The sequence below is a fragment of the Nycticebus coucang genome, chromosome 1, assembly GCF_027406575.1.
Source record: "Nycticebus coucang isolate mNycCou1 chromosome 1, mNycCou1.pri, whole genome shotgun sequence".
Lineage (NCBI taxonomy): Eukaryota > Metazoa > Chordata > Mammalia > Primates > Lorisidae > Nycticebus > Nycticebus coucang.
The window spans coordinates 18512822-18536994 of NC_069780.1; the positions used below are offsets into that span (position 1 = coordinate 18512822).

General features: G+C 40.3%; 1 protein-coding gene across 3 annotated transcripts in view; it reads right to left on the reverse strand.

Annotated features, from left to right (window-relative positions):
* Positions 1-2375: 2375 nt before the first annotated feature.
* Positions 2376-24173, reverse strand: part of GPRIN3 (GPRIN family member 3) — a 64138-nt gene continuing 42340 nt past the window's right edge. For all 3 annotated transcript variants that reach the window (XM_053606723.1, XM_053606796.1, XM_053606648.1), the window contains exon 2: positions 2376-13304. In XM_053606723.1, the coding sequence (XP_053462698.1) occupies positions 10890-13202 (2313 nt within the window). In that variant the 5' untranslated portion in view covers positions 13203-13304 and the 3' untranslated portion in view covers positions 2376-10889. The remainder of the gene's footprint in view (positions 13305-24173) is intronic.

A 24173-nucleotide genomic window follows, 5' to 3' on the forward strand; every position in this document is an offset into this window, starting at 1 on the left:
TTTTATTTTGACTCTGGGCTAAAAGAACATAGTTAACAAGGAAATACTGTCAGGCCCTTTGAGAAAGTCTTATCTTCCTTTTAAACACTTGTGGTATCTTTAGCAATGACATTCTGCTTCTTAGAATTTAATGGCAGGCCAAGGTTCTTGTGCAATTTGATTGAGAAGTGTCAAGTGAAACTAAAAAAAGGTGTAGGGAAATATAATTCCTGAGATGCCAGTGCTCCCAGCAGAAATCTCTACAGGCACTTTCAGCTTCCATCCCAACAATTTGAATTTCAACTACGTTAGTCCTCTGTGATATATTTAGAAAAACCAGCTGTAGAACCTTGTTAAGATGGTTATAAGGGTCTAAACATTTTTAGAACTCTATAAATTAGCTCACTGATTGTCTAGAATGGTGTAGAGGAAAATTAAATAATGTTGGCATTTGTAAGTTCCTTAAGAATGTGTACACTGTGGTTTGAATGCCGGTATTACCCCTGAAATCTTAACTCCCTCTTCAGAGGTAGCTGGCGGGAAGAAAATAAAAAGGTTAACTCCTAAGGTAATGGTACTGTAAAATGTAAAAGGAAGGGGGGCTTTGGAAGGTGTTTAGCAGCCCTCATGAACAGGATTAGTGCCCTTATAAAAGAGACTTATATAGCACGGGAGGCCAACTTGAGAGGATTGGTTGAGGCTTGGAATTCAAGACCAGCCTGAGTAAGAGAGATACCCTGTATACACACACACACACACACACACACACACACACACACACAATTAGGTGGGCCTGTTGGTACATGCCAGTAGTTACAGCTACTTGGAAGGCTGAGGCAGGAGGATCACTTGAGCCCAGAAGTTTGAGGTTGCAGTGAGCTATGTTGATACCACTGCACTCTCGCCCAGGTGACAGAGTGAGATCCTGTCTCAAAATAAAAAAAAAAAAAGATCCCTTGCCCTTCCCACCATTTGAGGACATAGCAAGAATGCCCTGTCAATAAGCCAGAGAGTGGGCCCTCACCTGACCCAAATCTATCTGGATTTTGGACTTCCTGCTTCCAGACTGTGAGAAATAAGTTTTGTTTGTTTGTTTTGCAGTTTTTGGCCAGGGCTGGGTTTGAACCCGCCACCTCCAGCATATAGGGCTGGCGCCCTACTCCTTTGAGCCACAGGTGTCGCCCGAGAAATAAGTATTTGATGTTTAGAAGGCCGAAGTTAATGATGTTTTGTTACAGCAGCCCAAACAGACTAAGTGTGGTTCACTGAAGGTGGTCCTATGTGGTTTACAAAAGGCAAAGTCTTCACAAAAACAAGACATGCTTTGAGCTCACAATTAGTCTGGTGAAGTAAGACTATGCTAAGAACTATATTCTACTGTTTATTACCCAACATTGAAGATGTGGATGAGTGGGAACAATTGGCTGGAAATGGCACCTAATAAGAGAAACAACTGCTGGTTAAACAAACAGCGACAGGCATAAGACACACTATGTTAGCCCCCTAGGAGTGTTGCATGACATAACTTCTCCATAAATGGAATTTATCTCTTGGAAATGAGGTTTACTTTTGCCATGATGAATGTTATGCATATAAGAGTTGGATAATGGCAGCCCCGGGGCACCATTTCAGGTTGAAATAGTAGGTATTTATATACACACAGTAGCTGGAGGGAAAATACGGCTCTTGAACGTTTGAAACAATCTTTACTTAAAGTTTATAGAAAATTCAGGAACTCATTTTTGAGATTTTGGGTTTATAAATCCTGTACTTCTCCTTCTTCCCAGTTCCTTCATGAATTGAAGGCAGATTTAAGGAGACAAAGAGAGATCAAATAATACTGTTATTGTTATTAGTGGTCAAGCCAGATTGTAGGACATGGTGGGGCTTTGCATATCCTTCTAGGAATCTAGACTTCAGGACTCCAGTTGAGTCACTCAGGAGTACGCGGAGTGTCTGGAACTATAATGTGCACACCTGGATGGATGTGGGCAAGAGGCAGCGAGGCCTGGACGTGAGGCAATCTAAGTGCCCTGGAACTGTCCCTGACCCTGACCCGGTTTCATTACCCCTGCCTGCTTTTCCACAAATGCTGAGTATGTTAAGTTCTCATCACTCTCACCAAACAAGGGAGCACAAACAGACTGCTGTGCCACCAAGTACAGGGAAACAATGCTTCAGATGGCCAGGAGGCATTGTTGATGCCATGGGAATTCCATTTTAGTTAGAGAGAAAGAGGTCTTTTGTTGTAAATACTTTGAATTCCATTGCAGATTCCTAGCTGAAGCATGTCACATTGAAAATCAAATGATTCTGCACATTCATGGGTGAAGGAAGGGTTTTAACAGCCACAGCAATAACAACACTGACAAGGAAGAGTGAATTTTATTCTATATTATGTTTATTACGGAAAGTGAGATGCAAAAAAATCATATTCTAAATTTTCTGAGGGTAAAACTAAGTCATAGATTAAATTTCAGGATTTTTTAACATCCGTTCAAAAATCAAATTCAAAATAAAGGTGCAAGCATATGAAATCCTAAAATCTTTACCTATCCTTGTAAAAGTCATAACATTTCATTTTTTTATTTTCTAGGAAATGAAATTTTATTGGTCAAAAGTGGAAGATGGGAACTTTCTGAAATAAACCATTTCATGACCTTTGTATATAGACATTATGAAAAGACACATAAATGGGCTTTTCATTTTGAACATTACTGTTTCTTCAGTGATTTAATAATACACTATACTTTTGGTCTTCCTCAGCTGAGTATTTACTCACATAAATGATTCTCATATTGACAGTTAAAATTTTTCGGGGTGTCATTTACATTAATACACGTCATCCAAAATTTTTAACTACATAAATTTATGATTTAAGCAACAGTAAATACTGACAAACATCAAGATACCAGGTATGCTGTAGTTAAACATGTATGATTTTAGTTGTTAAAAAACACTGCGAGCTGTAGTTGTAATTGTAGTATCCTTATAGTTGGTTAACCTTTTAATCTAAGACAGTTATGGCACATTCATTCTCTAAAACATGAATATGTATTTAAATGTTACTCTTAACCTTATATTGAGAAGTGATTTTACTTTGCCAAATGGAATTCCTTATGAAGAGGTGATTCTGGTATTTCCATTCACATCTTCAACCCGATACTCAGCCAACATGGTTTTTAGTGTCAAAGAACCAGGGTCAAATCACATGAGATTTTAGGAACCATAGCAAACTTTTTGATCCCTAATAGAGCATTTCTTTTGACAAGAAATGAGAGAGATTTGAACATCAATTCTCTGATTAGAATTGTGATAAACTGGCAAAGTGTGTGATCAAGTCCACATAACACGTTACCAGTAATATTAATTTCTTGTTTGAATTCATCTTAATAAACTCCCAATTGTTGTTACCCTAATATCCTACCAACGTCATCAGTAATTTTTTTTTCCATTTTAATCTTTGACTTCTTTTTGGTGTTGGTAAGCACTGTTTTGCTGATTTCAAGAGAAGAATGCCTGTAATAATTTTCTACTTTGAGTGATTATGCACCCTTTTGAAATCTAGAGATACACCTCCAAAAATAAAAAAGTAGGGTTTTTATTTGTTTGTGCAAGTCAGTGTGCTAATAAATGTCCAAATGGAATCTCTAGCACACACTTGGTTTTCGTCACTATTTGCCATTTCCAGATATAAAGTTAGGTGCTTAAACAATAGTATTAATACTTTGAAGCTGTGTGGGTACCAGTCTGTGCTTCATTATAAATGCTACCTAGATTTTTGTAGCCTAGAGTGGCTGGGCTTTCCCAAGCATGAGATCTGCTACTAAGAAGTAACACCATTTAATAACGAGCATCTGATCCAATATTAACATTTGTAAAACACAACAGTCATGGAAAGACGTAGCTTTCAATTGGTCGTTTTGATTTGTGATTTATTTGCATAACCACTATAAATATGATGCATTTTTATGTGCATATATATGTGGACAAGCTATTTACAGTTATGCTATGTATACATTTTTGTGTGTAGAAAAGAAAAATACATTTTGATTAGCCCTTTTGAGGCTTTTGAACAATTATTTATTTTTCCTGCTTTCCTGCAACGGCTTTGAGAATTTAGATAATTCATACAAGGTATGTACACAATCACACCCATAGTATGTACATCCTAGTCACACACTTAACACAGAGAGGATGTGTGAGGAATGTCAATTATCCCAGCGGTCAAAGAACTGACCTTACCCGTGACTAACGGTGTGAGCCCTGGCATATTTAGTAACATGCCAAGGTACTGATGACTATATTCAGCCTTTGTGATAATTATGCCATCTACTCAAGGAGATGATAAAAAAGGCAGAGCAAAACAAAACAAAAACAGCCCTTTCCGATCTTCAAAAATGAAAGGACAAATTCTGTTAGTGCATACATGTGAACACATACGTTGGCTTTATTCACTTTTGAATACGTGCCTACTTGATGACAGAAATTGGTCTTTAAATGGCATACAGCAAGCTATTTTTTCTACACGTAAAAATAGGGAAAACCAATCATTTACAGACTGTACACACTTACAGGATGAATTGATATACCACAACCAGCTACAGTATTATGCACAATATACTATTCACACATCAGTTACAGCAGAGATAAATACATTTAGATTGTAGTAATTGCTAGTATATATTTTTCTTGAGTTTTCAGGCTATGTTGGCCTTTTCTCACCTCAATTAAAAATATCTCCAGACGCCCTTAGAACAACAATGAAATAAGTCTCTCCTATCCTCTGGGGTTTGGGGAGTATGACTCTAATACTGCAATGTCCTGATTTACTAGGATCTCTTACAGACATGATGGAAAACATTACATAAAATACTTTACTCAAAGATGTAAGTCTACAATAAATGTTAAGAACGTAAATTGAAATTATTAAGGATACTGATTAATATGGGTAACCCCCTTCTAACTCATTCAAAATAGTTTGCTCTACTATTACTACTAATAACATGCAGCCTCTACATGTTATTAAAAGCAATGATACGAATTGGAAAAAAATTGTTTAACTGCTTAGAAGTTTCTCTAAAGAACAGATAATTTAACTTTTAAGGTAACAGAATAATACTAGCAGCAATGTCAAAAAGCAAGCTATAATTTTCACACCAGAAATAAACGGGTGGTATCTCCATATTTAAGAGATTAAGAAAGAAGTTAGCATTTCTCTCCCATTTAATTCTCTCTAATACACTTAAATCACTGCGGTTCGGGAATTATTGCTATGTTGGTTGATCACTGTCTTTAGTTCTACACTGTAAGATAGGTGATTTTTATTCCTACTGTTTTTCAGCCAATTAATTTTGAACTTGTACCCAGAAGATACTTGATGAAGAATTAGTATTTAGAAGTATCCATCTGGAACATCATTTTCTGTAAGGTGTTACTCAAGCCTCTTTTTGATACAAATACTCACATTTTAGTTATTTTACATATGGGAGCCCATTTTTCATAGCTAAGGCTGGCAATCCTCTGGGCAGAGTTAATTAAATTACTTTCCTACATGCTTGTGTCCAAGAAGAGTAATTACCTTAAGTTTTGCCCCTCCATTTCAATGAAATTTCTGGTTGGACCTGTCTTGAGTTTTAAGCCAGCAAGACTTTTTTGTGGCTCCTCTTTTGTCTTGACTAGCATGAAAACAGGAGCGTTAATTGTATCTCTACTAATGCTCACTAGTGCTGTACCTCTTTAAGGAGCTCCTAAACAAGTTTCTCCAGGAAGGAAACAGAAAGTTTACTTTTTATTTTATATTTTACTTTTATTTTACCCTGTATGTTACAGTCAGTCTTTATAGAGCAAACCATAGTTATATAACGGCGTGCCCATTACAGATGCATTTGCTGGTATAATGGCCTCTTTCTGAAACATTATTGCTTGTCTCCAGTTTCATATTCAACAGTATTTTTTATCATGATTACATCTGAGATATCCAAGTCTTAAAAAAGTTCCTCATAATTCAGACCTTGTTGCACCATTCTGGCCCCCACAGTCATTTCACCAACATCTGTGATTATTTGAATGTCTTTCATAATTATCATCACCTTGACCTACCTAACAGCTAAAAGTAATGTTTCAGGAGTTTTTGTTGTTTAGATGTATTGGATTTACTTTGAGAGAGGTTACTTGGTTGTGGCAGGTGAGTAGCTCAGCTGGTGAATGTTCACAGTTAAAAGTAGCTGTAATGACCTCTGGCAGACGTCAGTGATTACTTGTGAGACAGAATTTTTCCATAATCCATCTTCATTTATGGCCTTGGTATTGCAAACCAATCCTTTCTGATTCTACAGCCAAGGAGAATTTTTTTTTCCAAGAGTAGGATAAAGTTCATGGAAATCTGTTTCAGCATTTACAAGACTATTTTTTCCCTTTTGCAAAAATGTCTAAAATTTTGCAGACATCTTTAAGCACATGTGTCTGGACAGAGGACACTTGAAATTATCCATCCAGTTGCAGAATTTCACGAAGAAGGTATAGTTATATAGTTATTACACAAGGGTGGGCAGGAGATTCCACATACTGCCTGCTATTTACCAAGCGACCCTCAGTGGGAGAGAACCAACCAAAAGGGCCACATATGACATCAAGGAGCATTACGAACAGAAAACAAAATGCTCAGATCCCAGTGTAAGATAACAAACACTGAAGGGGTAGACAACACGGGGGTGGAGACCAGGGGGTCAGCACGCTTCTCCGAGATACTGTTGAGTTCACGATACTACCACAAAGGGAAATTCACAGGCCTCATTTCTCAAACACCACTCAGGACAAAGAGGGAGTAAACAGCATCTCCCCATGGCAGCATTCCAGACAAGTAGTGAAGCAGGCAGGTAGATGTCTACAGAAGGCTTGTAAGTGCCCAATTTTCAAAAAAATACATAGATGCGAGCCTTATCCTAATAGATCATGTTTTTTATACTGATTCTTAAAAAGTAGACAAGGGATGTGGTGAATTCTGTGGTACTAGAAGTAGACACATTTTCTAACCCTTGGCACAATATGTAATAGGAAGAGAAGACAATAATTTCTCATTTTTGGCAACAAAACAGTAATGAAGTGAATACATCAAAGGTCAAACGATTGACATTAACAGCACACGTGTACACATTCTCTGCAAACAAATTTTAAAGTCACATTGTACTATGTACAGGTATTCCCAGAATGGCAGAGATCCCCAGGAATTAGAGGAATAACATTTGTATAAAGAGGAACAGTGAAACGTCAGTACTCAGGGATACTTCCAAAGGCCATTTTTTTCTCTTCTGCTTTCTGCTTTGAGATAGTGAGCTCCTTTTAAGGATTTGGTGCCAAAATCCAGCCTCCAGGGTATATGTCACCCATGCATATTCAGTCCAATTTATTCCAATTTGGATATTTAATCTACAACATGGAGAAGACTGGTATGCAAAATAATATCAGACAATTCTCAAGATTAAAGAATCATCAAGGATCAAATTACATTTAATATAGCTAAACTTGTCAAGGTAAGAAATCATACTAATACATGTTCCAAATATTTCATTTCAGATGCAAAGAAAAAGCTTTCTGGTTAACATTGGCTTAATGAAATGTTCCACTTACTCCATTCACCCAAAACACAAAGGTTAATCAAGATGTTACTGATGTAAAGTAGCTGGTCTGTGGCATGAAAAATCCAGAAAGACACAATTAGAAAAGCACTCAAGGTAAGCACATGACAGTTGAAGATGTGACATTTTTTCCTGTGGTCATAAAAATAGAACAATCAATATTAAAATTAAAAATTTTTGCATTCACTTGGTTAAGAGTCTAGCATCTTAACTCTATAAATATTGAAATTATTTTCCAGATGTAGAATTCTAACTCATCTCTTTTACTACTGGTTTCAGAGGTATTTTCTATTTCTTGAGGTAATTAAATATATTCTTTCCGTATCCCAAAATCTATGGCATGAAAAGGACCTAATCATGTCTAAAAGAAATGAAGGACAAATCCAAACAACTTTCAACCCAACGTATATCCATACAGACGAAGGAGGGAATTACCAAGTAAATCCTAAGAGTGTGCCAGGAAAATTATTTTGCATCTTCATTTGTTGAATGAACCTAAGGTGTCACAAATAATGTAGTAATAAATGCCTGAAGCTGGGCCACAGAAGTTAAGGAAAACTTTCAAATAAAGTTTTATTATGTAACTTAGGGTTGGTATCATAAGACACCGCTGTCTTGAGTAGGTTCCTATCTCATTTACCCATTTGATAGTACATTTCTGTTATTGTTTCTGAAAGCTATTAGTTCTATACTACTGAATAAACAACCAAACAAGCAAGATTTTATAATAGTTAGTGACAATTTTTAGAGTGTTTTAGAAATAACAGTTCTAGCACCTAAGAAAACCAGTTAAACTTGCTACACTGAACATTCTCTCCTGAAGTTTTTATTTTAAGAGGCCCTACAATACTAAATTTAACAACTTTAATTTATTTAATGTGGAACAAATGCCTACAACTCCCTTAAGCATCTGCTTCATTTAACTATTTATAAATCATGTGCTTACTCCAAACTCATGAAAATAAAAACTATGACCGAATGCTAAATTCTTTCTTCTCTCCTATTTTGATGGAAGAACAGCCTGTTCTAGCCACTTCAGAGCAGAGGATTACCTAGGGTCCACCCATTTGGAGTCAGCAGAGTTGACAGCTGCTGCTGTGTACACAGGCTGTACTCCGAGCATACACTGCATGTACCTCAGTGTGCAAGGGGGATGGCCAGGTAGCAAGAGCTAGGACAGAGATTATGTCCTGGCAAAGGTACCTGAGACAGGAGTGACAGGCACAACTACAAACGAGAGAGAGTGTAGGTGCCTGAGGGTATAGGTGTATGTAAGGTCAAAAGAGAGTTTGATGCTGAATTTCTAATCATCACTAGTAATTTGGTAATTTGCCAGTAATTTTGACTTTATATTCTTAATAGAAGCCAATTGATAAGAAACTGAAAAGTGTGTCTTCTTGAAAAGTTCCTAAGTTCCAAGTATAACAACCGCGATTACCATCCTCGGGCTCTGAGAATGCTGTGACTGTGGGCTGCTTAAGCAACTTCCTCTATGGTCCAAATGCTGGGAAAGAAATTAAAGCCTTTTTAGTAATTTAGGTTGTGTCCAGTACAGTTTAGAGATGTTCAAGTTCAGGTATGATTCCCCTGCTCCCCCGCCCCCTGCCGCTGTGTGCTCAGAATCTGTAAGATAGAATTAAAATGAAAAAAAGCCAAAACAGATACTGTGTCTTGATTGTACAAATGGGATGTATAAGTCTCTGGAGAGAAAAATCCCTGGGCAGACACTTTCTTCTGCTCATCATAGGAAGGCAACCAGGGCCCCTCCAATATCCAACAGTTTAGTTTTCTAAACAAAAGATAGAGACCAGCGCCCTCCCTACGGTGAAACCACAAAGACTTCTCAAGAGCCAGCTCACTTCCCCTTTCCACATTACCAAGGCACTCAAGCCACCACTGCTCAACCCAGGCCAGGGTATTGGAGGACACTCATGCGTCCTGGGGACATGCAGGCGAGGGCTGAACTCAGGCACCTATACTCTCAAGGGACACATCCCACCCAAAGCCCAAGCTGTGTTTTTGTAAAGGCCTCTTCTTTTATCTGGTGTAAAGAGTGAAATGAAATGAGACATGATGGTATTTCTCTCAAAAATCAAAAAGTTTGCAGAAGTTACCATTCAATCCAGATTACAAACTTAAATAATTAGATGATATTAGTTTACATGCAAAAGCCTGCAAGAAAGCTCGTGTTCTGTTGGGTGGGACCGTGTCTGCTATTAGAAACTACTGAACCAAACTGAAAGAAAAACGCAAATTGCATTCTGTTTACAGGGGTCTAAATGAAGCATTGTTTTTGTTACTCATGAGGCTTTCCTTTCATCAGTACAGAAAAAAACTATATTTGATAACCTCCTGTTTATAATTCCTCACCAGAACCTTATTATTCTTAGTAGAATATTACTGGAGAACACTTGTAGAGCATAAAATCTAGCATTATTCCTAACTTAATGATTCTTTTCAACAATGCAGTCTCGTGTATTTCCTTTAGGGTAAAAAAAAATGAATTATGTCTGGTCAGAATCACAGAGATACACCTTGCCTTCAATGCAAGAAAATATGTATGTATAAATCCAGGTTTGATGTAGGTGGTATTTATATTCAAAAGCTGAGCTTGTTTTCCTAATATAACTTTCTTGGATTTATGAACAACAATAATAAGGTTTATAAAAGAGGTTATCTGCAGATGTTTACAAATATTAATTCACATTAGGTATTTTACACCTTTAAGTGCTTTTGTTTAATATATTATCTGGCCTAGGAATGAGTCAATTTTGTTTCAATGCTTTACTTTATGGTTCTTATTACCTACTTAAATTTTGTGTGATAACAGCGTTCTTATTGCAATAGAAATAGAAATCACAACAGTATTTTTGCTAATAGTGTTTTTGCTACTTTTAATAGAAAGCAAAGGTTTTAATGGAAATTGAGGCAGTAATACAAAATGACATCACGTGTAATGTTAATGCTATTTCTATAAGCAACACCAATATTTATAGAAAAAAACACCCAGTGAGTATTATTTCCACTTAATTAAAGTTGCAAACCTTCCACGGAGCTTGCTTCTCTTCTCTTGTTTTTTCTTTCACATTGAAATGACATTTTTATTTTTAGAGCTCCAGCCAAAGGACCTAATGATTTTTAATAGCAATTTCCTATAGTTCATGCTTGCTTTTCCTTGCTGGTCTCACAGAAAAACACTAAGCAAAGGCTTGGCAGAGGTGCACACGGACGGATGCCGTAAGTGCACACACAGACCTCCAAACTCGCTCCTTTTCAGTCTAACACAGAGGACGGGGCCGGACGCACGCAGCAGTTGGGACGCCGGAAGTTCTGCAGCAGGGACTGGAAAACGCGATGCTGTCTTCCTTTGAGCTTCTTATTCGAAGAAGTATCTGAGGAAATGGATCTCCGGGTCTGGTTGCTTTGAGTTTTGATTAATTTCTCGTGTTCTCTGATTTGTCTTTGTAAATGGTTCTGGATCGCGATTCCCAGGGACTCCGGGTCCAAGGATGCACCATACACTTCCCAGGTCATTCCCTGCTCATCCCACACGACATCCTTGACACGCTTGGACTGTTTCAGCTGCAGCTTGGATTCCAAGCTGAGCTGCTTTTTCTTATCACCTGGAGTGAGTCCCACTTGAGCAGCAGCTGCTGTCACGTTTAACTTCTGCTCCTTGAGGAACTCGCTGACCCGGCTGGCCCTGCGCGGGCTGGCTTTGACAGAGCGAGAAGGGGTCCTCTTGCCAGAACCTGGGCTGGAGTCACCCAGGGAATCAGAGGGCAGGCTCAGGCTCGTGGCTGTCTTGGCCTGTCTATTTTCTTCTGAGGAGCTCTCCTGGTTCTTTCTAATCGGGGAGGGCGTAGGACTAGCAGCTGACGCTATGCCTCCACTTTCTTGAGATTTGGGATTGAGCAGCGGGATTTTGGCCTCGAGGGTGTCAGTGCCAGTAGACTCTTGTTCTTTTACTATCTGTGGAGACGCAGGCTTCTTCTCCCTTGTGTTAGTGGGATCCAAGCTCCTGGACTGGTCAGCTTTGCTGGCAGGGCTGCAAGAGGCTGACAGTTGGCAATCAGGGTCTGTTCTGTGGCCATTTGTGGTTTGCACTGCAAACTCAGAGGGCTTGGTGTCAGATTTTCCCAGTCCGTGCCCTGTTCCAGCTTGACTGCCTGCCCTGGTAGACATGTGGTCAGTGGCGCTGGCTTTCAGGGGGCTAGAGTTAGTATCTGGCAGCTGTTTAGCGGTTGGTTCTTCCCTCGCTGGGGTCATTCCTGCTGACTTCCCATCTTCTTTACACATATCCTGGGCATTCCTGGAGGCCACATTGATTGACAAGGTTTCGAGGGCCTCACCTGGTGGGGTCTCTGGTTCTCTGCCCCCCTGGAAAGCTGTGGAGACAGCTGCAGCTGTCTGAATGTGCACCTGGGGCATGATGCCAGAGCACTGACCAGACTCCCAAGGGACTTGTGTGCCCTCGGAGAGCTCCAACATGTGGCCCCTGCTGCCATTGCCGTGGCAGGTCACACTCAGCTGCTCCTGTTCCGAGTGCTGAGGAGCAGGGCTTGCCTTTAAGAATGCAGTGAGGATGCTGGGGCTGGTGGAGACGGACCTGCTCTCCACGCTGGCTACTGCCTGCACCTCGGCGTCTTGCCGGGCCCTGCTGGGAGCCTCCTTGGTCTCACGGTCAGCGTGGCCTGTCATCGTGCTGGCTTCTCTGAACCTTGACATCTGCTGTTGGGCTGGCAGCGCCTTCTTCTCTGGATCTGGAGGACATGCTGAGCCTTCACTAGTGAGAGGGAGTGTTTCAGGTGTCACAGAAGTTGTATCTTGGGGGTCAGAGGTGATGAGAGAGGGCTGCTTGTTCTCAGAGCATCCATCTCCTGCAGGAGGTTCGCAGGGCCTAGCGTCGGAGTCACAGGCGGCTGGCTGCCTCTCGCCTTCAGGGCCACTTACCGTAGAGGGTGAATGAGTGGACACCCCCGCTGCTGTATTCGAAGCCTGCAGTGTTCCCTGGACTGCATTTTGAGAAGGAAACTCACAGGACATGTGATCTTTGCTGCCACGCCAGGTGTCTCCTGCAGGACAACTTGGCTTCTCAGGTTGTTCTTCATTTGAGGTTCTCCGTGATTTCACCAGGAAATCTCCAGGTACCGAAGAGGGGCTGGTACTGGACCAGTGGCCCGCGCCAGCCTGGGGGGTGTGCCGATCGGCTGGCGTTGTAAATGGTGCTTTTCCTGCTGCGGAACCTGGGGCTGCTGCGGGAGGCTGGCTGCTCCCTGGCAGCTGGGGGCTGCCGGGAGAGTTGAGTGGAGGAGTAGCTTTCTCCACTTCATTGAAGACCCCAGGGGAAGACATGTCTGGCTGGGTGGTCTCATGCTCGCAAGCCTGCATCAGGGCCTCAGCAGCTTCCCCGGGGCTGAGGTCTGCTTCTGCAGGGGCCCCTGAAAAGCCATTGGCATTCTTACACAAGAGAGCCGGTCGGAGCCGGGGTGAGGACGCCCGCAGCTCTCCCAGAGCCTCTTCTTTTCCAGAAGCTGCAATCAGGGAGGTTTTAGCTGCTCTCAGAGGGTTGGGTACCGTCCCCATGGAATTTCTCTTCAGGAACACTGCAGAGCTGTCCCTTGAGTGGGGCGGCAGGGGCTGCCCAGAGTGAGACACCGTCAGAGCTGATTCATCTGCAGAGCCAGCCTACAAATCAAGAAAACAGTGCCTTTAATACAGTACATCGTTTAAGGACTGAAAAATATAGTCAATTGTCATTTTCATAAGATTTTATGAGCGCATTGAAACTTTTCTTCTTTATCTGTTAATATAAAAGTAGAGCTTGAGAAGAAACATTTTGAAAAAAAATTCTCATTGTATAAATTATTATTTCAATGTATGAGTTTCTGCCTATATCCCACTGCTGCCTGGCAAATAGGTCTTTGCGATATCTACCTAAGTTGGATAACTGCCTCAAAAGTTACTGTGTAATTTGATATACCAGGCATTGGAAAATCAATAAGTATTGAAATGCCCTTAACTGGATATATGGAATTAGATATCTAGAAATAGATCCAAATATAAATGGGATTTCATATATGACAAAAGAAGCATTTCAATTCGGTAGCAAAAAGGTGGGGTGTTTAATACAAATAAAGAACTGGTTAACTATTCATTTGGAAGAAAAGAAAACTAAACTAGATCTTTCTTATACCAATTCCAAAAATAAATTTTCGGTGGATTTAGATGAATTATAGGTTAGAATATAAAATAATTAAATAAAAAATCTGTCAGAACATCCAGGAATCAAAAATGTAATCCAGGTGAGCTAGGCGGCTGCTTCTTCTTTTTTTTTTTTTTTGCAGTTTTTGGCCGAGGCTGGGTTTGAACCCACCACCTCTGGTATATGGGGCCGGCACCCTACTCCTTTGAGCCACAGGTGCCGCCCAGTGAGGCTTCTTTTGATAAGGTAGATACTACACGAGAAAATATAAACCTAGAGGATTAAATGAAATTCAAAACTTTTGCAGGATCAAAGGTACTCTAAAAATACAATATATTTGAATAAAAAAGTTTGCAAATCTAAAGGGCAGGCCAAAATGTCATATTATAATACAGTAGGAGCTCTTAAAAATTTACAAGGAATTCTCTGCTTCTTTCCCCCATCTTCCCCTCTCTCTCTCCACTGTCTGCTATCTTCTCTCTCACTTTCTCCTCTCCCCCCACTCTCTTCCTTTCCTCTAATATAAAATACACTTATAATTTTATGCTCTAAAAATCAAATTTATCAGGAGACCAAGTAATCCCTTGGAAAAAAGATAAAGAATATGAAAATATAGTTTACAAGACAGGAAATCCAAATAACCAACAAGCTTATGAAAAGATGCTTAAATTCATTTGCAGTCAAATACATAAAAATAAAGTAACAGTGAGATTTTACTTCATACCAACTGCACTTGCAAAAACTTAAAAAAAGAAGACTTTTAACACTACAGCTTGGGAGACCTAGGAAAAGAATTTTTATTAATTGTAGGTGCAAATGTTATGTTGTTACCGCTTTCTTAGGAAAGCAGTTTTGTTTTTAAAACTAAAAATATACATGCCTTTGACTCAGCGATACCAACTCTTCCAGTAGAATAAAAACACCAGCATATGTGAATACAGATACAGTTATGTTTATTGAAGCACTATTTATAGAGTCAAAAACTGAAAACAGGGTGGTCCTCATGAGTAGGGGCAATGGTAGGACAGACGGCGACATAGCTTTACTGTAGAGTATTATGAAGCCATTAAAGTAAATAACTCATTCGCCTATAATTTTCCCCACTGCAAGGATTTCCCCAAGGGATGGTAGAATGAGAAAAGCGAGATACAGAAAAAAGCAGGGACATTTTCATTTTTGTAAAACAATGACCTAAAACACCCCAGGTGTCTACACACAGGGAGATATGTTTGTGCATGATTCCATCCATTCTAAAAATATTGAGAATTGGACATATTAGATGTTAAACAGAAGCAGAGTAATGAGCTGAAAACGAGGAGGGCAGATGGAGCTACTCAAAGGTAGGGAAATGTAGAATTTTAAGAAATTATATCTTAATGGGGGGTATGTACTTACATAAAATTATATGTGCGTTTATGTATAAACACTTTAGAAAGGATAGCTAGACACTAGGTCATGTGAATAAAGCAATGGATCGGACATTACTGGGAGACTGTGTTTAAATATTTATCAGTAATACCATCCTGAGCAAGAGCAAGACCCTGACTCTAAAAATAGGGGGGCATTGTGGCGGGCACCTATCATCCCAGCTACTCCTCTGGAGGCTGAGGCAAGAGAATCGCTTGAGCCCAAGAGTTTGAGGTTGCTGTGAGCTATGATGCCATAGCACTTTACCAAGAGTGACAAAGTGGTGAGACTCTGTCTCCAAAAAAAAAAAAAAAAAAAAAAAAAAAATTATCGATAATACTCTGTGTTAGCTCAGGCTAATCACTTAATCTCTCTGGACCCCATAGTAACTCATTGGCAAAATGACTTTTAAGATTTCTAAAGATGCTTCCAGCTGCAATATCAAGGGTCCTACTTCTTTGCATGTGGTGAATAACAGATCAAAGAACACAATAGTAGCCCTGGCTACAAACTGTCAAAATGAGGCAAAATCAAATCTGGTTGGACTCAGATTTTGTGAATACACAATTTCACCTTTCCTACATCACTGACCTCTTATCACATGAAATGAATCAGCAAATGGAACTTATTTTCTTCTCTGAGCCATCTCTTCCTTCTAACTTCATTATTCATACGAATGGGTTAAATATTTTCCCATCCATGGTTTTGGCTGCTTTCTGCTCATTCGAACCACTTATCTCCAGACTTACACTCCATTTTCTCATTATTTGACTTTTCTGTTGCAAAATCACTCGCCCTACCCAAGCCAGTCTTTTCTTTCCCATTTTTGTTATCTGTGTTTATTCTACCCTTACTTTTCCCGTCTGCCTTCCTCATGCTCAAACCTACCCATTCTTCAAGGGCCCACTTAAATCCCATTTCCTTTCTGAAGCCCTCTGAAGCTCTTAAGTCATAAAATTCTCTCTGTTTATTAAAAACGCCTACAGGTTGGTCATCTGTTCCCTTTGTATTGTGCTTTTCATGCACTGTTTTGTATCATTGTCATTGTATAAATGTCTTATTTCTCCCAAAATATCTCCCACTGCATGAGCAAAAGAGGGCTCAGAGGACTCTGGCTGAAGATTTTTTTATTTCCAGATGGCAACAGTAGGTGGCGCTGTAAAGGGCTTCCCCCTTGACAGGCATGGACCCTCCGGTGCCCACTTCCCCCCTGCCCTGCCCTGCTTCACTCTATAATGTTGCTTAACTTCAGCCTCTATGCACAGCTGACCCCGAGGACCTTGTTCTAAGAGTGTGGACAAAGTAGGGTCCCAGATTCATTTTCAGTCCTTGGCGGGCAGTCTGATGTGTTTAAGAACATGACTCTGGGGCAGACTTCTTGGATATGAATATCAGTTCCATTACCTAGCTCTAGCTCTGTGTACTTGGACAAGTAAGTTAAACTTCTAGGGCTCTGGTTTAATCTATAAAGTGAAGATAATAACAGCACTGCCTCATTGGGTTATCGTGAGGAATAGACTCGATGTTCAGAACTTCTATGGTGCTCAACACTTGTCAGCTTCTTTTGAAAACCTCAACATTTAAGCTTTGATCTATGTTACAGAAAAAATTGTTCTGACACCCGTTAAAATGTTAAGAAGACTTTATTCAGGACTTTTATGATAGATGCAAAGACTATCACAATCAGGTAAAGAGACCGGGCTCAAATCCAAATACAACAAGAATAAGAAGGGATTTATAGTGAAGGAGCCAGCTGGGGGGAGGGGTCAATGGATGAAAATTACTAAGAGGAGACAGTAAGGGTAGGGGGATTCTTGCTAAATCACATAAAGAGATTTTGCTGAGGACGTGGTCGACCAGGGTGATCAGATATCAAGGATGGAGAATTCTCTCTAAATTGGCTTGGCAAGATTCTTGCTAAAACTAGGCTCTGCAAAGGATGACTATAGAAGCCCAAGGAGGAGGCCCAGTTGAAAAAGAGGGCTCAGAGGAACTCTGGCTGAAGTCTCATCAAAGGGAGAGCCTTTATCAGAATCTGCACCAGCAAATGTGGATTTTCTGAGAAGCCTTTTGGAGCATTATGAATTCTTTCCAGATGGAGCATAAATCACCTGGAAGTTAATGGCATCTCTAAGTGACTTTGTCTTTCAGTTTAGTGGGAACTACACCCTTAAGAGCAGATTCCTTTGGCACTTTCATCCTTAATATGTGAGCAAAGGCTTAAAGCCTTGTATCAGCAAGACTGCAGGATAAACATCATCCACCTTTTACGAGGAAGGAAACTCAGGTGGAATACCTGTAATTCCTGTTGAATTGAACTCTAAGGGATGCTAATGCCTGGGGCCTTTTGACAATGCTTCCTTATTAACTGTAACTCCAAAAGAAAATGGAAAGGAACAATTAAAAACAAACAAACCAAAAATGAGGGCAGTCTAGAAGTATCCAGCCACCATTTTTCATAGTTTTCATGGTCCATGGCTGGATATTTTCCAGAGAGCCCTTGTATATATCTCCAGAGAGAAGGAAGCTTCTTTGTGCAAGTGGTTTGCAACTCAGGGGCATCCCAAATGGCATCGACACTCATTACAGTGACACATCATGGCTGGACACCTTAGGAAAAGTCCTGCTGTTGAAAGCTGACATTGCCACTGCTTACTCTGAAAATAATGGGTTCTACTACCACCCCATGCTGCCTATTTTCATAACAGACACCCACACTTAATAAGAAAGGCAGCAGGGAGAGTCAGCCCTTTGTGACCTCTTCCTAAGCTGTGCTGGTGGGAGAACAGTAGACAGAAAGAACAGAGAGAGGGCTGGCAGCCCCAGAGTGGCAGGACACTGCTGTACTGTGGGTCACGGCCACAATCCTGTGGGCAGCAATGATCTCCGCCTGCTTCAGCACCGGGCACCACTACATCAAGGCCCCAGGATGTCATCACCTCCCTTCAGCGACAGTGGGAACCTCCCTGAGCACTGTTTATCTCCAGCTATCTGAGAGCAGTTTTTAGTGCTCAGACCCTTAGAGAACAGCCATACAGAAGCAAGAGATGACTAATCCTAAAAAAGAAGGGTAAAGAAAGGGTAAAGATGTCACCTGGCACCTAGTCCATCCAGTCTTCCTTGCTCCCTTTAATCGGGAACTTTTGTCTAGATCATTAGCATTCTGAACCTGGCAGATCTTGCCAGCGCATGGTGTTAAGGATTGAATCCCAGGAAACACCCACAGGCTGAGAAGAGCAGTTCCTTCTTTCTTTACAAAAATCATACCCTGGCACTAATAGCTGCCTGAAATGTACTTTTCAAAGATGCTAGCTGAACAAATTTGTTCTTCCCTTCAAACTGCAGCTCCAGCAAATCGGAGCCACTGAAGAGAGAAGGCTGATTTACTCAGTGCCACTGAGGGTGCCTTGTGGACCGTCAGTCACAGTAGTTGCTTTAATAAATGTCTTAGGAGACATGAGCTGCAGCCCTTCTCCCTAGCCAGTTCTTCTTTTGTCCAACACACTATTCTAGAAAAATGAGTGTACAACCTGTGATCTTATTGAATTCCACTGTAAGCAGGACTGGATACAACTTGCGATGTTAAAATGAAAAAAAGGCTTGAAGGAGCATGAAGTTACCAAATATCTCTACCTTCTGTCAATTTAAACAGATGGCTTCTAAATTCACAATACTGCTTTCTCTGTTGCAGACACTGTTCTATATGTGAACTCATGTAGTCCTCAGAACTGCTTTATGAAGATGTCCTACCGTGAGCTCTGCTTTGCAGATCTAGAATCTGAGACAAGGTTGCATCGCCATTTAGTGTGGACAAGATTTAAATCCAGACCTGCTGGCTCCTGGGTCCATGTTGTTAGTCACTTTTATACAGTGGGGAGAGACAGACATTTTTTGTGGAGACAAGCTCAATGACTTGGACAAGAAGCATCATCAGACAAGAGAAGCAACAGAAAATTTGAAAAGTGTGATGGTACAGGAACACGTAGCCTTTAAACCCTACTACTCATTTAGGCTAGTAAAAATAAATTATGCACTATCTAATTTATTCCTGTTCAGCAGAATGATTAATACAATTTGGACATTTTTTTTTTTTTTTTGGTGGTATTGGCTGGGGCTGGGATTGAACCCGCCACCTCCGGCACATGGGACAATTTGGACATTTTAAAGGCCATAGACTCTTCTGAGAATTTGAAGAAAACTATGAACCCTTTAGAAACACACACACGTATGTGCACACCCGTTTGCAGATCATTTTAGGGGGTTCATGGTTGGTGTTTGGTAGGAAAAGTCCTTTCTCCTATTAACTTCCTAGGTTCTCTAGCTGGGTCCTATAAAGTAGATTGATAAAAGAGAGATTATCAAAAGAAAAGCGGACAAATGTATATAAGTTTTATGTGACGCAGAAGCCTTCATAAGGAGATGCAGACCTGAAAAAATGATTAAGCCTGAGCACTTTTATAATAGGCTTGATGAAGTGTGGAAGGTCATGGAAAAATGTGATAGAGGAAAAGGGTGTGAGCTAAACAAGAAGACACTTAGCAAGGCCCGTTTTCAGATTCTTCTCGGAGTCTTTCCAGATATAGAGGGAAGGTGCCTCTCATATCAGAGTCTGATGACCTGCTTTGGGGAAAAGGGAGAGGTCAGAGAGTCCTTCCCATACCTGCAATTTCAATAGTCAATATGCCAAACCATTACATGGGGTAGCATATTCTGGGTTTTGCTGATACACGGTTCCCCTACTCAGGGCTGTATAGGGACCCTCATTTTCTGGGCTTAGGTAGGCTCAGAAATCACTCTCATTAGGATTCCAGCTCTAGGCACAAACAGGTTTATAAAAACCAGCCTGACCAATATTGCATCTGGACTGCCCCTCCTGCAGCAGAGAACACACCCTAAATAGACAGCATTCCTAAACAAGGGCAGTTTTAAAATTAACTTCTGCCCCCAAGCTCCTGGAGCAAAATGGTGGTGACATTCCAAAGCCCCCTGCCTGCAGGATAGGAAAAGCACTATATAAACTCCTAGACAGAAGGCCCAAAGGGGCCACCCAATCAGGAAACCCCACCCCCTTTTGGCTTGATCAATAAAAATCTGTCCTTTTGCTTACTCCTGTGGTCCATAGGTTCATTCTTCAAATTTCAGAGACCAAAGACCCAGCACAGAGAGAGAGAGATTCTGGATGCACTGTCATCAGAAACCTTTCCAAGATTGCCTTTTTTCTAAGGCACTAAAAAAGTCACAAAATGGAATTTGCTTGCCTTGAAGAGTCCTTATAGAGCTCAAATGCAATAATATAAGTTAAACACTTAGCATGGCGCTTAGAATATAATAAGATAAGCAAACACAAATTATCAATATTTTTAACAATTATTGTTTTGGCACAGTTATTTTTTATGAGGGCAGGAATTATGCAATGTATTTTATTGGTCTATTTGAAATAGTTCAATATTTAAATGAGTTTACTCTATACTCTCCCAAGTCCCAGTCTAAGTATTATCATTTGAGGAAGTAATATTTAACTAACTTGAAAATTAACACAACAGTGAGCTCTATTCTTTTTAGTTCAGGTGGGAGGAATAGACTTTGGTATCCATTTTCAGCAAAAATTATTTTTTAAAAACTTTGAACTCTTCTCCAGAAAAGATGATTAACACATTTAGGCTTTGTTATTTTTACCTTCTCCAACCACCCTGGCTCTTATCATCTACTTGGTTTGCCTGATATATGTTCAAATCTGAGTGTTTTCTTTCTTTCTTTTTTTTTTTTTTTTTTTGTAGAGACAGAGTCTCACTGTACCGCCCTCGGGTACAGTGCTGTGGCGTCACACGGCTCACAGCAACCTCTAACTCTTGGGCTTCCGCGATTCTCTTGCCTCAGCCTCCCTAGTAGCTGGGACTACAGGCGCCCGCCACAACACCCGGCTATTTTTTTTTGTTGTTGCAGTTTGACCGGGGCTGGGTTTGAACCCGCCACCCTCGGCATGTGGGGCCAGTGCTCTACTCGCTGAGCCACAGGCACCGCCCTCTTTTTTTTTTTTTTTTTAACTCAGCTTTGAAGGACTTCAACTGCAAGCTTATTTTATTTTATTTTATTTTTTTCTCTCCTAATTCACTTTTTTTTTTTTTATTGTTGGGGATTCATTGAGGGTACAATAAGCCAGGTTACACTGATTGCAATTGTTAGGTAAAGTCCCTCTTGCAATCATGTCTTGCCCCCAGAAGGTGTGGCACACATCAAGTCCCCGCCCCCCTCCCTCCTTCCCTCTCTCTGCTTTTCCTTCTCCTCCCCAACAACCTTAATGTACTCAATTTTGATATGAGGACAATTAATGACAATGCAAGCTTATTTTAATTGCAAAGAGAAAGCAACAGATCTCAGGGCTAAGTGGTGGTTAAACAACATGTTAATAGAAGTAAACTAGGCAGCCTGCATTTGCATGGTTTTCCATTTGCATTTTAAAATCTTGTGTTAGATATGATCAAAGTTGCTCAGTGGCTCCATTTTCTGCAGATTTATTTAGCACCAATAAGGTGCCACTGGGCCTCACAAACCAGCATTCTTACTCCTCCCCGGGCCTTGCTGACCTTGCTGCCTGGAGGCCACACTCCCCTGTCTTCCCACCCCCAACCATTTTGGTTCCCATTAAAACCAAGCCTCCACCCCAGCTCCTTGCCTTCTGGCACAGGCATGTTCCAAGTGCAGCAGTGAGCACCTAAATGGGAGACCCCTGCTTCCCCAAAGCAGGCTGAAAGCTTGTTAGTGATTTCTGCTTTTAGCTCATGTAGGGCACCAGTGAGGAATCTCTCCACAGGTTCCCGTGTTTGGATCTTTAATCAGACTGAATGATGGAAAAGTGCCTGGTGGCAATATTTGCCATAAGGAATAGATGTGAAAAGGGCGGTAGCTGTTCACAGAACCCGTTCACTAGGGACCCTTCTGCTCCCAGAATAGCCCAGAGAAACCCAGGAAAAGGTAAAGTTGTGAAGCCGATCCCTTGGAACCTGGCGGTCTATAATCGCTGCTGTGTGCCCTTGGTTGTCTGCAAGAGGAACCCCAGGATTTGAGAGAACGTGGGGTGCTCTGCTTCTGAGAATGAACAGTTTCTTTGCTGAGGCCAGGATCTTTAGGTTAGGGCTACAAGTTGTGATAAAATAAAAGAGAGAGAATGAAAGGACCTGTCACTCTCCTGCCTTCTAGCCTAAAAAACACTAAGTTAGGCATCATAAGTACATAAAAGTGTAGTTTTTTGCCCTTAAGGAGATTTCAGTCCACTTGGGAAGATAACACAAATTTGATCAGAAGCTGTAAGTGAGCAAGGGTATATATAATTAAGTCACTTAATCCTGTGGTAACAAACTACTTTATAGACATTCAAGTCAGGTAAAAGGCCAATATTTCTAATTCAACTGGCATTTCTTGATATACAACTATTATTTAGGCTAGAAAAAGTTGCTAGTATAAGTAAAAAAGATGCACATTTGAAATTAAGGGAAAGATAAATCAAGTAAGGGTCACAAAGGATGGTCTTCAATTAAAGATAAAGTAATTCCTTAAATCACACGGGGACAATTAGGAAGTACTGTTGACATCCATTCATTCATTGACTAAGCTGGGCGCCTCGTCTGTGCCAGATATTCAGGATGTGAATATAAATAAGGTACATCCATGTTTTTGAGGAGCTCACAGTTCCTGCAAATCACTAATGTAAATAAAATTAAGGTGCTGCAAAAGAAATAAAAACCCCAAACGCACTACAGAAGTGCAGAGGCTGTGTTATTTTATTCAGCCTAGATCTTAGGGTACAGTGGAGAATCCTGAGCTTTGTAAGATGTATTTAATATGACCAAAATGAAGTAGTTTATCTAGGACAGTGATTTTCAACTGGTGTGCCAGGAAAATTTTAAAGATCATGAATTAAATTATTTTCAAGAGTCATTCAAAATCCAGTAAGCATTAATGTACACAGCTATGATTTAATAATAATAAAAAAAATCCGGTAAGTATATTCTTTTTTTTTTAATTCTTTTTTTTGGAGTGTGCTGTGGAAGTTTAACAAGAGGTTCAAATGTGTCATGAGATAAAAAAGGTGGAAAATACTGATCTAAGGTAGCAGTTTTTCACTGTAGCAATACTGATATTTTGGATCGGGTAATTCTGGTTGGGGAAGAGAAGGGCGGAGTGTCCTGTGTTTTATAAGATGTTTAGAAGCATCCCTGGCCTTTACTCACTAATGCCAACAGCAACCCCATTTCTAGCTAAGACAATTAAAAATGTCTCCAGACATGGCCAAATGTCTCCTGAGGGAGGCGGTCAAAATTGTTCAATCAGCTCAATCCTGGTCGAGAACCACTGATCTAGGAAGTGAGTGTTCATCTTTAATAGAAAGAAGTTATCTTTAGAACAAATACCTGTGAATTGATATAATAGAACGTGTTCCAGCTGGGTCTGACTTAATGCTACAGCCCTCTGCTCTCATGTCAGAGAGTGTTTTTCATGCTTTGCCAGTGAGAATGCAAATCCATGCAACATCCATGAAGAAATATTTGGCCATATTATCAAAAATACAAGGTGACTTTGACTCAGCAATTTCAATTTAGGTATTAATGTTACGAGTAAAATAAGCAGATGTGCTAATTGATGTATGCACAAGGCTATTCATCGCACAAAATAACAAAAGATTAGGAGCAGTCAAAATGTCCATCAAGTGGGAGCTGGTTATAAAAATGATGGTGCTCCCATACAATGGAATACTAAGCAGTCATCACTAATCATGAGAAAGCTCTTTAAGAAATTGATATAAAACAATCTCCAAAATACATTTGTAAGTAAAACAACCACTAAACCAAAGCACAAACACAATAATTTAAGAAAATCAAGATACAGAGCAACATATTTCATATGCTAACATGCGTTTTCAAAAGAGAAAAATGACTATCTTTGTATAT